Raw genomic sequence first — 22147 nt, 5'->3', positions numbered from 1 at the left:
TGGTGTTCCATCTGCTGCTCCATGCACCCTCACCTATTTTGGCATGGCAGCCACACGTGCTCCCAGAGAAAAGTCTGCCTCTGGCCTCTGAAACATTGGTCAACTCCAATTTACCCTGAAATACTTTTGTTCTCCTTGAGGACATCCCTTGAAACTCTCCAGGATAACTCCTGATGCCAATCAGCCAGGTTTCAGGAAGTTGGACATGTACATTCAGCTCACACTGCAACTGCCCGTGCTTTCACTAGTGCAACTACAGTGGCCCGCATGCTATTGTTTGCCCAGACTTGCTCTACACCAACTCCACCAAATACTCCCAGGACAAGTACAGCATAGGATAGAAAGAGTAACATTCGAACATTCCCAGGAGAGGTACTTTACAGGATCGATGCAGACCAATATCCACCCACAGAAAATGTGGGCTAATTTCCACACACACACATCTAAAACTTCTTGAAGGAATAGATTTGGTAAACAATCTTAATTTTATTTTTAAAAATTTCTTCTCAGATTAATCATCCAGCTTGATTTATTTTTACACATACACAGGCTCAGAAGAGATGCAAATTCACTTTTAAGAGTCACACCTGGACTGTGGTTTGGTCACATTCTGCCCTCTGGCTTCCAGTCAGGACAGGATGGCCTTTCAAACACTGGACCTCTCGCCAGAGTCCTGTCTCATTCAGTTCTCTGATTTAAGCACTGCAATTCTTCCCCTTTCCAACCTTTAGTTATGGTGTAAGAAAATAGAACTCATTGCATAGTTAGAAAAACATTAATGATATATTGCTCAGCTCACTATAAAGATGATTCAGTCACCCAGCCTAATCCGCACACCAAATGGAGTTCTTAAAGGCATTAGGTCAGTCCCCCACCTACTCTGGCAGTGGAAGATTTAGAATTACTTTAATGTTCTGTTCAGTGACAAATTAAAACTGTATGTAATCTCCCATTGTTGCCACATTATGTTATGGCGAAAGAAGTCTATCCAATTCAACATGGTTAAGGGCACACCATCCTTCCCACAGACACATTCAAGGGATCCTGTACTGTATTTTTACAGAGTATCTATTAAGCAACCGAAAATCCCAATTAAAATTATGTCCTGTTTATTTTGTGAAGAGTTATCTCATCACACCATGGTGTACCTGCACCACTTTCTACAATTTAGCTCCTTTGGCTCAGAGCTGGGAATACCTCCTGTTAAACAGCCCAGTGCCAGGAATGCCAGAGGCAACAGGTCATACATTTCAATTCATAGGAGGCCATCAAGTCTGCGCTGACCCTCAAAGAGCACTCCCCTGCCCCTATTCTCTAACCCCACCTTTGGACACCAAGGGGGAATTTAGCATAGCCAATACATCTAGTCACCATCTTATAGGACAGTGGATGATGGGACAAAATTCCAAACTAACCCTAGCTGAAGTGGACTAGAATAACCAGTGTGGAATGGGGGCTGTGCATAAAGCCCAGGCTTTAAAGGCAAAGCTGCAGGGCTGGAAACAAGGCAAAGAAATGAAATAGCATGACAGGGATTCTAAATAAAATCTCACTCATTCCCCAAGCACCCCACAATTTTAGAAAATGAAAAGCGGAGTAGGGCAGATGTTGCATAGTGATGTTATCTAACCAGAGATCTGGATTGAAAGTAACTGCAAGCAATCAGGAAGACTACAGAAATAAATCAGGAGGATAATGGAGGGAAAGCAAGAAACAGCCTGAGGAAATGGCATGAACGGAAGTAAATGGGCTGTTTAAATATTCTATTTAAGTACCACACGCTAAACAGCTCATCAGGCATATGTCCAGATGAACTTTCACATCTAAAAACACCCCTCCTCAAACCCCCACAGGTCGGCTAAGCCACCATTGTGAATGCTATCAGAAGGCCATGTTGTGATTGGTAGTTTGTAGTGATGGTTTAGCTGTTTACCCATTCTGCAGTCATTGGCTCCTTCACTATTCTGGGCATTAAGACGGGTGAACAAGGTAGTTTCAGTACATCAGACGGTGTTTGTACATTGCCACCGCAAGCGCTTTTAAATCACATGTACCACCCTCAGTTGATAACATTGAAACTCCCAGAATACTGTAAACATCTCCCAAAGATAGCTTGAGTGTGTGGAGCAACTGAACCCTATTCTCGAGAACAGGAATTCAGAGAACTGAACGAGCAACTTAAATCTGTAAATTAAAATGGAGTACGAGCAAGACCCGAGGGAGACTGAAATTTGATTAAACTCAGATTGCATTAGCAAATTGATGATCTGCCTGTTTACAAAGCCCTGCAAATCAGCAACAAACTGACACTGCCTCATTAACGGAGTCTTCAAGAGTTCTAACATTTGTAGTTTTGGCAAAGGCCAGCAATGCTAATGGATGTGCTTTTAAACAGCCCTTCCTCAGTGTCACCCTTTCTCTATATAACAAGTTGTAGCACCACACCCCTCTATCTGATAATGCTCTTCCTGTATTGTCAGGAATAATGTGGTCCCACCCTTGTCCCAAGCTGGTACCTTGTTTGAATACAGATCCCTGTGAAGCACAAGGATATGTTGAGTGTATCAGATCTACAAATGCTGCTATCACTCGCATTCAAGGGTGACTATTAACTGATCAACAGCTACTTCTGTATGGACTGGATTACAGAGGTTAGCTTTACCACCCCCACCCTGGGAGATGGACAGGTCCAAATGTTCGTCCTTCCCCCTCTGAGGGGGTGAGATGATAAGAGGCTGTTCTGCGAGAGGAGGGATGAAGGGTGACCAGTTCCCATTACTTCAATCCCAATCCTCACACCTTGAAATCAGGATAGTAGTGGGAGGAGTGTCACACTCACTGGCACAGAGGAAGCTATTACCATAGCACGGGTAGGCTGCAAATCGGTCACGTCTGTAGCAACACCGGCAGTGTACCGAAAATACACTAATGCTCGCTTGATGTGTGTTGGGGGAAGGGGTGATGGAAGAAGTAAACATGATTTATTCAACACCACAATATACTGTATAAGCAAGACTGGAATTTCTTGCTTGCCAGCCGAGGCTGCTGCTGATCGTGAGATGGCACAAAACAGGTTGGACAATGAAAACTAAATTCCTGCAAAGGACCGGATGAACTTTAGAACAGTGTTGTCTCCTTGGAGGGCGGGGTTAGTTTTTAAGTAACTGCTGTTCCTTGATTGGGATGGGTGCATACATTCTCAGTCCCTGTGTGATATTCATGGCCCCAGGCACATTTTGTGGTGCTTTTCAAGGCACGAGGTGTGTGCAGCTGTAGCTTGGGCCTAGATACTCCACAGCAATATCATCAGATGTATGCTGGTGCAGACAGAGCACATAATAACCCTTCAAAAACAAAATAAAGAGAAATATCTTTTGAAACATTAGACATTTCGGATGGTCTTGCCCACAGACTTGCTGCTTTATTGCTCATTGGCGAGAGAATTTCACCCAGTCGAAGCTGAAGTCAACGGTCATTGTAGAGAGTCCTAGTCGATCCAGGTTTCACAAAAAATGTCTTCGCTGTGTTTGAATCACAGAGTAGGGAGAGATCTGAAGAAGTCCAAGTGTTAACTGGCTGCTGACGCTCTGCCCTGTAAAAGGAGGCTGTTCCTGTCTGACTTTAGGACGTGTTCTGGATATTGGCCAAGAACTGCTTTGCCCACCACTCTTCGAGATCGATCGGGACAAAGTCTAGGGAACAAAGTGGGTAACATTTTAATGCACAGCACCTGCTGAAACAGTGCGGGGATCCCAAGAGACTGGTGTGCATACGTAACTCCTCACATTTGCATGGCATTATTTACATCAAGACTCCCAAGGCAGGTACAGCAGAGGTTTATATTATATAAATCAGTGCCCTTGTTAGTAACAATCCTTTACAATCACCATTCTTCCCCTGTGAACTCCATGGGTTTTAAATTCAGCAGATTGCCCACAGGGGGCAGCAAAGCCACACCTCATTCAATGGCCTGCGGTGGATGCACACTCCCAGCCAGGGCCACTGACAATATTTCCCCTCCACTCCAGCAGCAATTAAACCACTCTTGCACCCTCATCTCAGATCAGCTAATTCAGCACAGACTTCAGATCTCAAATGGGAAAGGCTCTGATCCGTGTCTTAGCTAAGGGGCCACCAAATCTCAATGGATTTACTCCGGCATTTTATCACATGACCTCATCTTTTTATTTAAGCTGTCTCCAAAAGATTTAGAACTAATAAATATTAAAAGAAATTGGAATACAATGCAACCCGTTTTAATTCTTGTGCCAATTGTGGGTCGCACTTTCATCTCAGTCAGAAGGCTGTGTTCAAGACCCACGTCCTCTCGACATTTGAGCTCATGGCCCAGACTGACATTTCCAGTGCAGTACCACGGGAGTCCTGCACTGTTGGGGGTGCTGTCTTTGGATCAGATGTTAGTGACCAGGAGATGAATCTTTAATGCACCATCACCTGTGAGTTTCCCTCCAAGTCACACCCCATTTCTTCACAGTCACTGGGTCAAAACCTTGGAACTCCCACCCTAACAGCACTGTGGGTGTACCTGCACCACATAGGTTCAAGGTGGCAGCTCACCATCACCTTCTCAGGGGAAATTAAGGATCTGTGATAAATGCTGAGCCTTGCAAATAATGCTGACAATATAAAAACAATTTTTTTTTAAAAATCCTGGCTATTCCAGGACAATCATGGACGGTTGGCAAAGTCTAGACAACACCCACCCCTCTATCAGGTCTATATATTCAAAGTTATTCTTGGAACCTACTCTTCAAGTTCTGGTTTGGCGTTTTCTCCACGTACTTCACCGGCCCCTGAGCGCACTGCCCATTCTCCAGCTGCTGGTTAGCTCCAAGCGCTTCTTCCACCTGCTGCCATGCTGGGGGAGAGAAAAGACAGAATTCCAATCATTGAGAATTGCACACAAATGGAAGGGGACAACATTGCTGGAAACAGAAATGAGATATCTATATACCCAGGGTACATGACATGGCTGTGATTCACAGGAAAATAAAGGAAGGGGGAGGGAAACTTGAATTTAAATAGTGCCCTTCACCACTTCCAGCCATAATTAAGAACTTGAGGTGCAGGTAGATCTATTCAACTAGCTCCACTCTACTGATAATCCTGCAAATTTCATAGAATCATAGAATTTATAGTGGAGAAGGCGGCCATTCGGCCCATCGGGTTTGCACCGGCCCTTGGAAAGAGCATCCTACTTAAGCCCATGCCTCCACCCTATCCCCTTAACTCAGTAACCCCACCTAACCTTTTGAACACTAAGGGGCAATTTAGCATGGCCAATCCACCTAACCTGCACATCTTTGGACTCTGTTTATTTCTCACTCAAGCCTCCAAGTCCCTCAACAGTAATATCTTTTAGTGATATCTGGAACTTTCCAACATTGTGAAAGGCTCTTCAAGGACACCCAGTTTCCAGTATTATGGGAGCGGCTTTTTCTGAACCCCAAAATGTATAATGGCGTTCAACCAACCTCGCCCTTTAATGTATTATTGGTTTTGAAGCACACGGCTTGGTCTCCAGGTGTGTATTACAATTATGGACACGTGTGTTTTTAAACACAAAACAATGTTTATTCCATGAATTCAACTTAGCCTTTTTAAATAAACATTGGATCCCTTAACACCCCTTACTTCAAAGATAACCCCGAAAATAATACAACACAAGATAATCCCTCAAAATGTTCCTTCAAACCTCTAAAAGACTTAACACCTTTAAACAGAAACACATCAGGTTAAATACTTTACTATTATGAATTTAAATCACCCAAACGATTCAGAGATAGTCTTTCCTGGCAGAGATCACAGCAGACCAAGCTTACTGCAAACACAGACACACCCAAACTCCTTTTCTCAAAACTGAAACTAAAACTCCCAAAAAGCAGAAGTGAGCTCAGCTCAGCTCCCCCCACCCTCTGACATCACTTCAGTAATATGAGCTGCTCTATTTCTTAAAGGTACATTGCTTAAACATCCATTTCTTAAAGGTACTCTCACATGACACCGGGATCTCTGAGAGACAGACGTCCAAGGGTTGTGCATCACCTGTTTACCAGATTGTATGGGTTAAATTATGATGAGATTTTATACAATGTGGAGTTATATTCCTTGGAATTTAGAAAGTTAAGAGGTAATTTGGCCCAAGTTTTCAAATTAGTGAAGGGGAACGGTTAGGCCGGATAGAAACAAATTCTGGTTTGGGAGTCCAAGACCAGGGTGCATAGGTCTAAGAATTAGAGCCAGATCATTCAAGAGTCAAATTTGGAAACACCTCTACACACAAAGGGTTACAGAAGTTTGGAACTCTGTTCTTCAAATGGCAGTGGGCGCACAATCAACTGTAAACGAATAACAAAAATCTATCAATCACACATTTAACAAAGGTATTAAAAAGGTATGAGGCAAAGATGGCCACGTAAAGTATGATCAAGTATCTCACCAAATGGCAGAGAGGCTCGAGAGGTTAATTGACCTCTTCCTGTTCCTGTGTCATAGTCTGTTCGGAATTTGCTGCTCTGGTTGCAATAACCAGAGATGTTTCCAAATACATGGACCCCCCCCCCCCCCCCCCCCCCCCATCAATGGGCTATCAGGATATGAGCCCTCAGGATAGATAGACTATAATCTAAGTCAATTTTCCAGTACAAAACAGTAAGCAGAGAACCAAAACAAAAACACACAAATTTCCTCTACCAGTAAAGCTTCGGGATTACCAGTGATTACTAGTGACCTATTAAACCTCCAAATAAAATTATTTATTGCTCAAGGTTTAATAATTAAACTGAGAGTCTGTAATTAATGATACAGTTGCTCTAGTTCAGTTGCTTGACTGTAACTATTTTTCTTCTTAAATCAAGGGCGGGATTCTCTCAGCCTTGGGCCGGGCCGGACAATCCCCGCAAACAGGCCACGCCGCCCCAACGTCGGCACGCGGAGAATCAGCGCCATTGACGCCAGCGTGGTTTGCGTGCCGCCGGCCGCAGGCCACTCTACGCTACTGGCCAGCCGATTCTCTGGCCTGGATAGACCGAGCGGCCGTAAGAAAAGAGCCGGTGCTGTTCTAACCTGCTCTGGGTCGGCGGGACTTTGGCATGTAAGGGCCGGGTGGCGGCCTGTGAGGGAGGGCCTGGCCCACAATCAGGGGCCCACCAATCGGCAGGCCGGCCTCTGTGGCTGGGGGCTCCTTTCCTACACACCGGCCCCTGTAGTCCTGCGCGATGTTGCGTCGGGGCCAGTGCGTTGAAGGAGGCCACTGTGCATGTACGCATTGGCGCTGGCGCCACTGCGCATGTCCTCGTTGGCGTCGGCACATCTGCGCATGCACGGATCCCGCAGCGTACAGTTCGCGCCGGGATCTGCAGCTGGAGCGCGCGAACCGCTCCAGCGCCGTGTTGGCCCCCTGTAGGGGCCAGAATTAGTCGTGGGAGCGGCCCGTGGATGCCGTCATAAAACGCGACGGCATTTACGATGGAGTGGACATTTGCCGCGGGATTGGAGAGTCCCGCCCCGATGTTCACCTCGAGTCCAGCGTCACTGACCACTCACATAAGTAGGCCTCACATCCCCTACAAATGTGCCCAATATCCAATTATTGAAACCTAGGAATCCAACAGAGTAACCTTGTCTCTGTCCTCTGGTTTACTGGAATATATCATATCCCACAGCATCAACACATCAGGATGAAAACCAACTGACAAAATTATGTAACGTTGAACAGGTAAATTAACACAGCTCAATACAAATTAGAAATTTACAGTCAATACAAATAAGATTGTTCTTCACAATACATCTCGACACTGCTTCCTGAGCTCTCTCTCTCATCACGCATTGAACGTTAAAAATATGTTTATTTCCTTTAGCAATAAAACTCCACTACAGCCTCATGGCTCTGGGTCACTGTCTGTGTGGAGTTTGCACATTCTCCCGTGTCTGCGTGGGTTTCGCGCCCACAACCCAAAGACGTGCAGGGTGGGTGGATTGGCCACGCTAAATTGCCCCTTAATTAGAAAAGTTGGGTACTCTAAATTTCAAAAAATCCTCCACTAGGTGAAACCAGCCCAACATCTTCACTGGCTTGAGGCTGATTAACAAAGTAAATTGAATCACTGCTGTAGCATTTTAAATCCTTTTTAAAGGTGAAACAAAAGTTCATCGACAAAAACACTGCATTCTAAACTAAATGGATAGCCATTCTGTTAACTGCATAGGATGCTTCAATGGGGTGGCTGGATTCACACAGAGTTTTCTGATGGGACCCCATCCACATACAACAGCAGCAAAACCTTCCATTTATATAGCACCTACTAACAATGTCCCAAGGTGCTTCTTAGGAGGATAATCAAACAAAAATTGACACCAAGCCACATAAGATGATCTTGGGCAGTTGATGAAAATCTGGTCAAAGTGTCCGGTTTTAAAAAGTGATTTAAAGGAGGAGAAAAAGCAACAACTAAACAACAGCCCTAAGGCCTTGGAATTGCTTTCCTAAACCCCTCGGACTCTATCTCTTTTGACACGCTCTTCAAAACCATCCTCTCTGATCAAGCTTTTTGTTACCTGTCCTAATATCTGTGTGTGGCTCAAGCGGCATATACGGCATAGGAGGCGGCTTTTCGGCCCATCAGCTCTCCGTACAGCTAGTCAGTCATTCCCATTCCACCATTCTATTCCGGTAACCATGCAAGTTCATTTCTTTCAAGTGTCCATTCAATTTACTTTTGAAATCATTGATAATCTCTGCTCCCAACACCCTGGTGTGCAGCAAGTTCTAGCTCACTACCGCTCATTCCATACAATGTTCTTCCTCAGAACCCCAAATCGCTGACCCTTTAGTTCTTGTACCATAGGCTAATGGGAACAGTTTTTTCTTTGTCTACCTTATCCAGACCTGTTACAAACTTGTACACCTCTTCTCAAACCTTCCTTCAACCTCCTTGCTCAAAGGAGAATAAACCCAGCTTCTTCAACCTACCTTTATAGCTAAATATCTCTCATCCCTGAACCATTCTGGTAAATCTCTTCTTCATGCTCTCAAGGATTCTCACATTCATCCTAAAGTGCGGTGTCCAGAACATTGTGGCCTAACCAGCACAACTTACCTGCTTTTATACTCAACACCTCTATTTATGAAGCCCTGCAAACCATATATTTTGGGCCTGCCCAAAGCTGGAAAGGTTTTGGAGGTCAGTGTCTCAGGGGTTCCACATGTGGATGTGGAGCCTGGTTCACTGGAAGCCATATTCGGGGTGTCAGACCGGCCAGTGTTGCAGACGGGAGCGGGGGCAGATGTCTTAGCCTTTGACTCGCTGATTGCTCGCAGGCGGGTCTTGTTGGGGTGGAGGCCAGCTTCGCCACCCTGTGCCTTGGCGTAGAGTTCTTGGCCCTGGAAAGGGTGAAATTTGCTCTCGGGTGGAGGGGGTGGGGGGCGAGGGATGGGTTCTACAATTGTTAGGGTTTTGCTTATTTTGCATTTTTGGGGGTTGGTTACCATTGATTGCTGAGGGAAGGGGAGATGGGGGGGCTTGGTGGGTTAGGGGATTTGTGGGGTTGTTGCAAATTGTAAAAAATATTGGAAAATTTCTGGAATAAAAATACTTTAAAAAAAAAAAGATTGTGCTTGACAAATCCGTCTTTTACAAACCTGCACTGGCCACCCTTAATTAATAAAACTTCTCCAAGAGCCTCTTGATTATTTTCGTTACTAAAACTTTAACCAGCAGATAAAAGTGGTGGCAGCAGTGACAGCGATGGACTAGTGGGAATGAAAAGAGAGCAGGAACACCAGGTCTGTGGGTTCAGAGCCCAATGGCCATGTTCGCAAATAATTTTAGGGTAATGTCAAAAACACGCACTAATAGATAGGGGCTGGTTTAGCACAGTGGGCTAAACAGCTGGCTTGTAATGCAGAATGAGGCTAGCAGCGCGGGTTCAATTCCCATACCGGCCTCCCCAAACAGGTGCCAGAATGTGGCGACTAGGGGCTTTTCACAGTAACTTCATTGAAGCATACTTGTGACAATAAGCGATTATTATTATATTATTCTAAATAGGTTAATAATAAGGTAGTAAGTATATTTCCCTTTTCACTTTCTAATCTACAGTATTCATTAAAATTAGGTGTTAGGAAATTTAAAATATTCAATCAGAGCTCGCATAACAGTAAGTAAACAAATAAGTATATAAATAGACTAGGTCTAGACGTAGTCCTTAATTTTAATAGTTTGTGCAGGGTACTAATTAGAAACAGTTTTCTTTACATCATGGATGTGCATCTAAGACCTGTTGCTTGAGACCCCTGCATCATGCGTGAGGACATATTTACTCACTCTTCCAATTTTTCCCATTGGGCAGGAGATCAAAAGTCTGAGAACACGCACTAACAGATTAAAAAACAACTTCTTTCCCGGTGTTACCAAACTCCTAAACAACCCTCTTATGGACTGATGTGATCTCTTCACACATCTTCTCTACTGAATAGTACTATACTCCTGTATGCTTTACCCGATGCCTGTGTTTATGTATTTACATTGTGTATTTTATGTTTGCCCAATTATGTATTTTCTTTTCATGTACAGAATGATCTGTTTGAGCTACACGCAGAACCTCGGTACGCTTGATAATAATCCAATCCAATCCAAAACCTGGTTCTCACTTGAAGAATTCATCCAACAGACATCATATATTTTATCTCCCTACCTCGCACCCTTGTTGAGATGGAAACTTCCTGTACCCGAAACATCTCCTCTGCTAATTTAAACATTCTATTTGAGCATGTTCCTTGCTCTTTTGCATTACTTGTCTAAACATTATTGTACGATGATCACTCTTACCGAAGTGTTCCCCCGCACAGACACTGGGCCCACTTCATTGGCCAGCACCAGATCCTATGCAGTTGGACTGAGACTATACTAGTCAAGGAAGTTCTCCTGAACACATTTCAGAAATTCCTCGGTACCCTTTCCTCAAACAATTCCAATCAATATTTTGGTAAAGTCCCTAATATCACCACTTTATAGCGATTTCTCTGCAAATGTGCTCCTCTATATCTCTCAATATGTAGAGATCCTTGAATATCCCCAGTAGTTTAATTATACCATTTTTGCTCTTCAAATAAGCGAATAAATGTTATCCTTGCCCCTCAAGGACATCCTCCCTTTCCGACTCTACAATGTCCTTCCTTAATCAGTACTGCAACCCACCTCCCTTTGTTCCTTCCAGTGTTAAATCTTGTTTTATAATGCGCCTGTTAAATGGGACATTTTACTACGTTAAAGGCACTTTATAAATACAAGTTGTTGCTGCTAAGACCTATGCCTGTACGTGTTTTGGCCTTGGTGCAAATATTAGCCGGAGCCATGTTGCAGAGAATAGCTGGTAATAACTGGACCTTAACCCTGTGCATATACTGCAGCCTGAAGTGAGGCCTGACCCTTTAGCATCAATGTTCAAACAGCAGCTAACCTTCAGACTTGCCAACACTGACTGCAACACACTGGGACATTTTCTTAGATGAGGTAGTATGGGCTGGGGCAGGGAGGAGGATCAGGTGCTGCTGAAGGTCAAGGACTTCCCTCTCACTTATTGAACTTGATCAACTTCAGACCCATCACTCGGACTTCCACTCCATGTAAAATATTGGAACCAATCGTCAGGTTTATAGATTATCTGTACAACAATAATCTAAATTAAGAGCAGTCAACGCAGAATTTATATGGGGGAAATAAACATGTCTGACCTTGCTCTTGGTTTCTTCGAGGAAGTGACAACCCCATGTTGTAAACCCATGATATGATGCATCTCGATTTCCAAAAGAATTTTCATAAATTCCATATGAAAGGTGATTCATTAAACTCAAACTTGTGGAGGATTCAGATTGAACAATGGGAATGATGAGAAACTGGTTGAATGGTAAGAAACAGCAAGTACTCGTAAAGTAGTTACATCGGAGGGTGGCGCAGTGGTTAGCACCGCTGCCTCACAGCACCAAAAACCCGGGTTCGATCCCGGCCCGGGTTATTATCCGTGTGAAGTTTGCATATTCTCCCCATGTCCGAGTGGGTCTCACCCTCACAACCCAAAAAGATGTGCAGGGTAGGCGGATTGGCCATGCTAAATTGCCCCTTAATTGGAAAGAAAAAGAATTGGGTACTCTAAAAAAATAAAGCAATTACATCGGAGTGGGGAGATGTACCAAATGGGGTACTCATTTTGGAACCACTGTTGTTTTTACTTTCCATACATTGAATTGAGTGTCTGAACCCAAGTAATGTGATCGAGTTTGCTAATGATGCCTAACTAGTGTAGGGAGTTGAATCGGCAGAGACAACTCAAATCACAGAGCGAGTTGGACAGAATATGCAAGCAACTTAACAATGGCAAGTTGGATTTAATGCAGGAAAGTGCACAGGAATGAAAACAGACATGTAAATCACGACGGACTGAATGACCTTCATCTTGTGAAATGAGGGAGAGTTGAAAGGTCTGTGAAGATTAAACGGATAAAACAACTGGCAAAACTTTTACAATAAATCAGCTCTAACTGATAAGACACAGTCAAAGTGGTTAATGATTAAAATACTATAACAACCACAAGTATAAAACAACTTTGAAAGTCAGAAAGGGCAAAATGCTTACACTCTCTCACATATCACTGGAACACAAGATCCACCCTCCAATACAACCTCAAAAACACATTCAACTAGACAGAACTGGCGTCTGCCCAGAGAAACAACCACATTAGACATCAGTAGAGGGACAGACTCATGTACACCCTGCACAGAATCTCACTGAAAATCATTGAACAGCCGGTCCTTGTGAATTAACAAGCATTCAAGGGACAAACGGATATTCTCAGCTCCCTGACAGAACCAGTACCAGTCAGAGGAGCGGTCACAATTCTCAGTACAGGATTTTTTTTTTTTAAATTTAGAGTACCCAATCATTTTTTTTCCCAATTAAGGGGCAATTTAGTGTGGCCAATCCATCTACCTTGCACATCTTTGGGTTGTGAGGGCGAAACCCACGCAAACACGGGGAGAATGTGCAAACTCCACACGGACAGTGACCCAGAGCCGGGATCGAACCTGGGACCTTGGCGCCGTGAGGCAGCAGGGCTAACCCACTGCGCCACCGTGCTGCCCGTCGGTACAGGATTGGGAGTGGAATATCTCATTCATGAGACCCACCTAGTGTTCTCTCAACTCTAAGCCCACTAACCTGCTGGTCAGACTACTTTCCTTCTTAGTTACCAGAGGGGCTGACGTTCTAAATGGTTCTCTTTCCTCAAGTACTGGAGCCTTCACATTCAAAACCAACATGTGTGTGTGTGTGTGTGTGTGTGTGTGTGTGTGTGTGTGTGTGTGTGAGAGAGAATGTGCTGGCAGCTGGCGGGGGTGGGGGGTCCTGGTGTGTGTGCAACGCTAATCCATCCAGGGCCCACACTTCAGCAGAGATGAGCACAAAGGTGGCGGGCTGAGGGGAAACAGCCTGGTGCAGGTTTAAACCGGAGTATTTCCAGCATTTCTGTCGGAATAAAGCAGTCTGCAGATTTGCTTTCTGCAGGACTGACAGGCTGATCAGAGGTGGCTGCGAGCACCACTCAAATACTCCTCAGCATTTTGTAGGGGTTTGTAGATGGGCGGCAGAGACAGACACACATGAGCACAGAGAGAGAGACAGACAGAGGGAACAGGAGGGGTGAGGGTGGGAGAGGCCAAGGGGTGAGGGTAGGTGAGGGTGGGAGGGGTGAGGGTGAGAGGGGTGAGGGTTGAGGGTGGGAGGGGTGAGGGTGGGAGAGGTTTAGGGGCGAGGGTGGGAGAGGCGGTGAGGGTGGGTGAGGCGGAGGGGTGAGGGTGGGAGGGGTGAGGGTGGGAGAGGCGGAGGGGTGAGGGTAAGTGAGGGTGGGAGGGGTGAGGGTAAGTGAGGGTGGGAGGGGTGAGGGTAAGTGAAGGTGGGAGGGGTGAGGGTGGGAGAGGCAGAGGGGTGAGGGTGGGAGAGGCGGAGGGGTGAGGGTGGGAGAGGCGGAGGGGTGAGGGTGGGAGAGGCGGAGGGGTAAGGGTGGGAGGGGTGAGGGTGGGTGAGAGTGGGAGGGGTGGAGGGGAGAAGGTGGATAGGTGGAGAGGTGAGGGTGGGAGAGGGTGGGAGGGGTGAGGGTGGGTGAGGTTTAGGGGTGAGGGTGGGAGAGGCGGTGGAGGGTGGGAGAGGCGGAGGGGTGAGGGTAGGTGAGGGTGGGAGGGGTGAGGGTGGGAGAGGCGGAGGGGTGAGGGTGGGAGAGGCGGAGGGGTGAGGGGGGAGAGGCGGAGGGGTGAGGGTGGGAGAGGCGGAGGGGTGAGGGTGGGAGAGGCGGAGGGGTGAGGGTGGGAGAGGCGGAGGGTGAGGGTGGAGAGGGGGGGGTGAGGGTGGGAGAGGCGGAGGGAGTGAGGGTGCTGGAGGGCGAGGGTGAGGGTGGGAGAGGCGGAGGGGTGAGGGTGGGAGAGGCGGAGGGGTGCGGGTGGGAGAGGCGGAGGGGGTGAGGGGGGAGAGGCGGAGGGGTGAGGGTGGGAGAGGCGGAGGGGTGGGGGTGGGAGAGGCGGGAGGTGGGGGTGGGAGAGGCGGGAGGTGGGGGTGGGAGAGGCGGGAGGTGGGGGTGGGAGAGGCGGGAGGTGGGGGTGGGAGAGGCGGAGGGGTGAGGGTGGGAGAGGCGGAGGGGTGAGGGTGGGAGAGGCGGAGGGGTGAGGGTGGGAGAGGCGGAGGGGTGAGGGTGGGAGAGGCGGAGGGGTGAGGGTGGGAGAGGCGGAGGGGTGAGGGTGGGAGAGGCGGAGTGGTGAGGGTGGGGGAGGCGGAGGGGTGAGGGTGGGAGAGGCGGAGGGGTGAGGGTAGGTGAGGGTGGGAGGGGTGAGGGTGGGTGAGGGTGGGAGGGGTGAGGGTGGGTGAGGGCGGGAGGGGTGAGGGTGGGTGAGGGCGGGAGGGGTGAGGGTGGGAGAGGCGGAAGGGTGAGGCTGGGAGGGGTGAGGGTGGATAGGTGGAGAGGTGAGGGTGGGAGAGGTGGAAGGATGAGGGTGGGAGGAGTGAGGGTGGGAGAGGCGGAGGGGTGAGGGTGGGTGGGATATTGTTGGAGATGAGAGGTGAGGCAGTGTTAGAGAGGGAGAGACAGAAATGTCCTCTCATCTGCTCAGCATTTGAGGCCCTTGGTGCCGGCTTGGATCGACCTCTCTTACCTTCGTAAACAAACCGAACATTCTCCTCATGAGCCGGCGTGTGCTCCTCTTCCCAAGTGTCAGTAATTCCAGATGTCGGACAGCGCTTCCCATTCACTCGGTTAAACACCAGCTTCGGTGCTGGAGAACTGAAAAAAAGGAAGACAAGACTGTACCAAATGTGTGTGAGATCGGGCAAATACTGGGCCTCCACACCAGGTTTAGAGAGCATTGCCATAGCAATGTGTCACAGACAGGGAGGAATGGAGGACAGAGTAATCAACTTCATCAGAGGCCAGAGGGAATGATCCAGGCTAGTAGAGCAACATCTCTAATCGTGACCCAGGCAGATTCCATGTAGCAGGCTGAAGGAATTCATACTGGAGGTAACGGGAGAGCTGGACAAGGAGTGAACACTATGGAGTGCTCCAGGAATATGGAGGTTGCCCTGGGGAGATAGAGAGACTAGAAATGAGGCAGTAATTGGAGGGCAGATTAGAGAGTCTGCCAAATTTCTCAAATTAACGAGGATTTTAGATTTGCCAAGTAAAGGGGCGGCACGGTGGTGCAGTGGTTAGCACTGCTGCTTCACGGCGTCGACAACCCAGGTACGATCCTGGCCCCGGGTCACTGTGTGTGGAGTTTGCACATTCTCCCCGTGTCTGTGAGGCTGTCACACCATCCCTCAAAGATGTGCAAGGTAGGTGAATTGGCCTTGCTAAATTGCCCCTCAATAATAATAATAATCTTTATTGTCACGAGAAGGCTTACATTAACACTGCAATGACTTTACTGTAAAACGCCCCAGTCACCGGCACCTGCTCGGGTACACTGAGGGAGAATTCAGAATGTCCAAATTACCTAATAGCACGACTTTCGGGTCTTGTGGGAGGAAACCGGAGCACCCGGAGGAAACCCACGCAGACACAAGGAGAACGTGGAGACTCCGCACAGGCAGTGACCCAGAGCCGGGATCGAACCTGGGACCTCGGTTAGCAATGCTAACCACTGTACCACCGCGCTGCCGAGAAAGGACATTTTCATTGATTTCCAGCTGCTCGCACAGGCTCAGCATTAAAGTGTACCCGTGAATAGAAAAACCTGCCCAAGCCCAGGGAGAGACGTCAAATCAACACAGCTGGAGAAGCCCACCCGATGTCAAGCCTCCTTTTGATCCCATTCACTGTCATATCTTATTGGACTTTGAACGGGCCAGTACAGTTGTGATATCAGAGGGAGTAAGCCACCAGCAACCCTCGACCACTAGTTAATCATTCAGGCTACAAGTAGGGAATCCATCAGGAGGCAGAAGGCTACCTGTCAGAAAAGCTGGGCCTCGGAGTCAACGCGTACCGAGAGAAGAATAGTGAAGGAGGCCATTCAGCCCATCAAGTCTGCACTGACCCTCAAAGAGCACACCACACCTACGCCCCTAAACTCCGTAACCTAATCTCCACATCTTTAGACCTGACAAACACTGAGGAGTGGGGCAAATGCACACTCTCATTGCCCAATTACCCAAACTACTGATTGTTTAATGAAAAATTCTAGCAGCAGCCCCTCGGAAAGCAGAGGGATTGAACTACACACACACACTGGGCCTAGGACACGGCTCTTCAAGGTGATCTGAATAAATCAGTTGAACTTGACAGTTCAGTTATTTGTCACAGCTGTTTACAGAGCCTTTGCATAAACACATACTCCAACCCCACATGCTGCTGGACCCAGATAAAAATATATGTTTACATATCCAGCCACCCCCAAAGACTCAGTTATCCAATTTCCCAGAAATGTCCCTAATCACACGCTGCTCTGGCTAAAGATCCACCAGCAGTCACATTGATCTGAAAACAAAATGGGGCTATTAAGTATCAACACCACCAAGCAACTAATCAGTCACCAAATGAGACACGGGTGAATTGAGGAGTAAACTGAGCCAGCAAATCAGAGTGAGCAAACGACACAAACACTTAGCCAACCAGTCAGTGCACTGGCCATGGGAGGAGAAACAATGTAGAGGGAGCTCTGCTCTGTATCTAAACCCACGCTGAACCTTCCCTGAGAGTATTTGCAGGGGACTGTGTAGACTGAGCTTTACTCTGTATTTAAAACCCGTGTTGAACCTGCCCTGGGTGTGTTGGATGGGGTCAGTTGAGAGGGAGTTTTACTCCATCTAAATCTGTACTGTACCTGTCCTGTGAATGTTTGACGGGACAGTGTAGAGGGAATTTTACTCTGTATCTAACCCCACGCTGATCCTGTCCTGGGAACGTTAGATGGGACCACGTCTTGTCCCAAACTGGCACATTACGCTTTGTAACAGCTGAAGATTCAAGTTAGTAAATCAAAATATTCTGCTAAAGACGGCGGGTAAAGCTAAACTTGGCCTCTGAATTCCTACACTCTTATGAATTAATCATTTTCCACAAGCATTTGGCAGCAGATGCAATGACATTTTAAAAGAAATAAGAAAGCTACCAGTGCCAAGCGAAGAATTACTGATTAATCACAAAGTCAAGGAGCAGAGGTGATTGAGTGAAACGGCTGGAATAGTGGCACCGAGGCAGCAATATGCTGACAGGCAATAGGAACAGCCAAATACCAGCTGACACTCAGCAATTAGATTGTTACTCCAGATTTATGGAGGGCTCTCTGTCCCCCCTCCGCGACCTTCCTATATTTACTGGTATGAAGGCCATTCCTGTTGTTGAAAATTCCAGCTGCAGCCGGCATTACTCGGCTGATCCTCTTGATTGATGCCACCTGCAATTTAGAATGGGCTGGTTCTGGTCAGTTTGTCACCTTTATCCCACCAGTTCTAATATTGTTGTGTTGTAGTGGAACTCAAAATAGTATCAAACTGGAGAGATCATGGACCATTGTGAAAGAAGACCCTGACATAAAACAAAAATCAAAGCGGAAGCCAGCAGTTCAAAGAGCGCGGCACTATCACTATTGTATAGGGTCATAAAGTAATAAACTACAGAATATTAAGTTCCTGAATGAAAGGATTTAAACATGGGCTGAATGGGATCCTTCGATGATTCAGTAATAAGTCTCTGACACTTTGACTTAACTCTGGTTAACCAAGCTACAGATTTTACATTGATATGGCAGAAGTGTGTGCGTGGGTTTCCTCCGGGTGCTCCGGTTTCCTCCCACAGTCCAAAGATGTGCGGGTTAGGTGGATTGGCCATGCTAAATTGCCCGTAGTGTAAGGTTAATGGGGGGATTGTTGGGTTACGGGTATACGGGTTACGTGGGTTTAAGTAGGGTGATCATTGCTCGGCACAACATCGAGGGCCGAAGGGCCTGTTCTGTGCTGTATTGTTCTATGTTCTATGTAACTGTAAGGGGGGGGGGGATAATTAAACTGTACACCTCTCAAAGAACACTGTGCAGCAAAGCTGTTTTGTTAACATCTGGAGCCAAGCATGAAAATGGGATCACATTGGAAAATCATTTGGGAAGTCCTGAATCTTTCCGAAAATATGGTGCCCAGTATTGGATGCAATACTCTAGTTGTAGCTGAAACAGTGCTTTATAAAGGTTCAACTTGACTTCTTTGCTTTTGTATTCTATGTCTGTATCTATTCAAATTAAAAATGCAATGCCCTTTTTATTACTATTTTCTCGTCCGCTCTGTCACCTTCAACGATTATTAAACATATTCCCCCGTGTTTCTTTGTTCTTTCATTCCTTTCTTTAGAATGTGCCTTTTAGTTTATATTGCCTCATTCTTTCTTTCCACCAAAATGTATTGTTTTGCTCTTCTCTGCATCAGACTTCAGCTACCCAGGTGTCCACTCATTCAACCAGCCGAATAATGTCCTCTTGAAGTCAACGAGCATCCTCCTCACAGTTCACTGCACTTCCAAGTTTTGCATCATTTGCAAATGTTGAAATTGTGCTCTCTACACCTAAATTTAAGTCATTGGTGCATGTCGCAAAATGTATCCTAATACCTCCCCTTATGTAACTTCCTCCATCTGAGAAACAACCGTTCACCAGGACACTGTTTCCAGTCACTCAACCAACTTCCATGCTGCCTGCACTGTCCCTTTTATTCCATGGGCTTCAATATTGGCAACAAGCCTGTTGTGTGGAACTTCATCACATGCTTTTTGGAAGTTCCTGTTCACCAAATCAACCCTCTCTGTTACCTAAATTTTAAAAATTCAAATCAAGTTAGTTAAACACAATTTGCCTCTCAATAGGAAAAACAGTTCGGATCAGTATTCTTGTTTCCCTGGTTTTTCTTCCCCTCGCTGGGTTTTAACAAATCTAAGCTGATTTTATTTCACTAATCCACAGTTGTCCAAATGACTGTTAATTTTGGTTCCTCAACTCGGAATCCGCTTTTGAGCAATATGCACTAGCAGTCAATAATTATTTTTTTAAATTGCCCTTTTTAACAAGAGACATGATGCGCAAAACAATTATTCAGAGGAAATACTCTGCGTGTTCCCAAGAAACACTGCCAAAGCAGACACAGGAGGTTAGAAACAGAGTAAAGCTCTTCGCACTCCCATCAAACACTCCCGGGGGGCAGCCACGTTTCTGTCAGATGCTTCCTAGTTCTGGAATCATTAGAAGTAATGTTTATTATTATGACTTTTTACTGGGCTCTTTCGATTCTTAACTTCACAACTATTGGGTCAGATTCTACCCCTGTCTCACACATTTCAGTGTCTGAGAAGAGAAGTGCCTGAGGCTTCGGGAATACCCAAATTACTAATGTGTGCACTGCACCCCCCCCCCCCCCCCCCCCCCCCCCCCCCCAACTTATGAACACAACTTAATCTATTTCATTGCTTGCTCGAAACAAAAGCAATTCAAATCAAACTCAATTCATGGGGCTGGATTCTCCGATTCTGGGGCTATGTCTCTTCTGGGGGATTCTGGGGCTATTCCCGGAGTGGGAATGGTGGCGTTTTACTCCAGAAAACATGGTGCAAAATAGCCACCAATTCCCCGTTTGCTGGAGGCTAGCAGGATAGCAGCACCCAGCTCTAGCTGCCGATAAACCCAGGAGGATTGCCGGTTCCGTGGCCACGCATGCGCACAGCCGTGCTATATGGCGGCCGCCACTCGCGGACCCGGCCAACAAAATAGTCCCGGCCCCCCCCCCCCCCCCCCCCCCCCGGCTTTAGCAAGCTCGCGCGGCCCCAGACCACACACCCCCCCCCCCCCCCCCCCCCGCAGTGCCCCCAGCCCGCAGTGCCCCAGCCCACGGATCGTCCCTCCCACGACTGTGTCCGCAGCCGTCACGTCGAGTTCCCGACGGGTCAGATGACGAGAGACCCACGCCGTCGGGAACCAGGCCGGTTGGAGGCGGAGCATCAGGGGGCGGGCCTCAGGCAATGTCCTGAGGCCATCGATACGCGGCACGCCGTATTCTCCAAGTACGCCGCTTTGGAGGGGGCGGAACATTGCAAAAGCGGCCCCCGATTATGTCGGAAACTTGAATTCTCCGGCTGGTCACAGGAGATTTTGGCGTCGGCGAACGGAGAATCCAGCCCAAGGTCTCCACACGATCAAAGCTGACAAGCAAAAACATTGCAACTCGTCTTGCACTCGGTCTGAAGTTTGATCTTAGCTAAAAGGCCCCCCATCTCACACTGCTGGCAAAGGGAATGAAGTGACCTGAATACTGACACCACTGTGAACTAAACTCTTCTCACTTAACCTCTCTACTAGTCTCAAGATATTTTAGTGGCAGGGCAATGTCAAATTCCCTTTTAAAACTATCCTCGGGATTAAGAGGGTAAAACAGATACTTCCCCAGCAAGAAGAGGATGTGCCCGCCCGTTAAGGAGAGCATGCTGAAGGTGAGGGGGTAGCTGTGGTCTGAGTCACCACACACGCCTGGCTGAACTCAGCATCAGACCAAGGCCTCAGCTGTCAGCATCTTAAAGGGAACAGTTGGTTTGTCTTTCAGATGAAGTGCATTAGTCATACCTCCCTAAACCATTGAGCTGTGTTTCAGTTATACACTGACCCACCGTGTAACTCGTGCACTCTTGTTTCATTAGTGACTTCTCGATGCGTATATTTCTTAAAAGCAAAACAGTCCCCGTGTACCCCATTCCCTCTGTGTTTTGATTGGGGTGGTAATTTCTAATTAATTTTATAGAAAATCAGATGCTGACTATTTTCCTGCTCAGTGTGCACGGATCAGTGAAGTCCAAACTTTGAGCCCGGCAGACCAACAGCAGCCTGGCTGCCTGACTTGAAGTCAGACCAGAGGCAGCCGTATGGGCGAGCAGCAGGCAGAGAGCTCCACACTTTACAATGTCAGGAATGTGAGCTGCAGCTGCCTGGACCAAGGTCCCGAGTCTGAGGCAGGCCGACAGGGGCCTTTGTAGGAACACAGCACAGTTGGCAGCAGACAGCCAATCAGCATCTGAATTTTGAATTTGGTTAACCTTGGGAAGTACAACATAACCAGCATGAGTGTAAAAGGAAAAGAACACGGGGCGACCACAGTTGTCCCTGTCCCGACATAGGAACAGTGAGAAATCAGCAGCATGAACGCAAGTTATTCTTTACCACTTGCTGCACCAACACCTCAATCATAAGGACTCAGTGTAAAAAATAAGATCGGGAAGTACCTTAAATATTATAATAGTAGGGCTGCACGGTGGCACAGTGGTTATGGCGCTGAGGACCCAGGTACGAATCTCGGCTCTGGGTCACTGTCCGTGTGGAGTTTGCACATTCGCCACATGTCTGTGTGGGTTTCACCCACACAACTCAAAGATGTGCAGGGTAGGTGGATTGGCCATGCTAAATTGGGACTTAATTGGAAAAAAAAATAATTGGGTAATCTAAATTTAAAATAAATAAATAAATATTATAATGGAACCTTGTGTGTATTCTGATGTTTTCAAATCTTTCCAAATTATCCATTTCTTTAGAACCATGTTTGGCTGACAAAAAAAAAAAAATCT

The 22147-nt window shown here is 46.9% G+C and overlaps 1 protein-coding gene across 1 annotated transcript; it reads right to left on the bottom strand.

Annotated features, from left to right (window-relative positions):
* Nucleotides 1-466: 466 nt before the first annotated feature.
* Nucleotides 467-21153, bottom strand: LOC119978953 (MAPK regulated corepressor interacting protein 2-like). Its single transcript, XM_038820902.1, has 6 exons — nt 21085-21153; nt 19233-19357; nt 15966-16025; nt 15216-15343; nt 4769-4879; nt 467-3692 (listed from the first exon to the last, which is right to left on the bottom strand). The coding sequence occupies exons 1-6, from the start codon at nt 21151-21153 to the stop codon at nt 3622-3624; spliced, it is 564 nt and encodes a 187-aa protein (XP_038676830.1). The 3' UTR covers nt 467-3621.
* Nucleotides 21154-22147: the final 994 nt, after the last annotated feature.

This window comes from Scyliorhinus canicula, chromosome 15 (genome assembly GCF_902713615.1).
Source record: "Scyliorhinus canicula chromosome 15, sScyCan1.1, whole genome shotgun sequence".
Classification (NCBI taxonomy): Eukaryota; Metazoa; Chordata; class Chondrichthyes; order Carcharhiniformes; family Scyliorhinidae; genus Scyliorhinus; species Scyliorhinus canicula.
The sequence above is the reverse complement of the archived record's forward strand: the minus strand, read 5'-3'. Positions and strand labels throughout refer to the sequence as shown.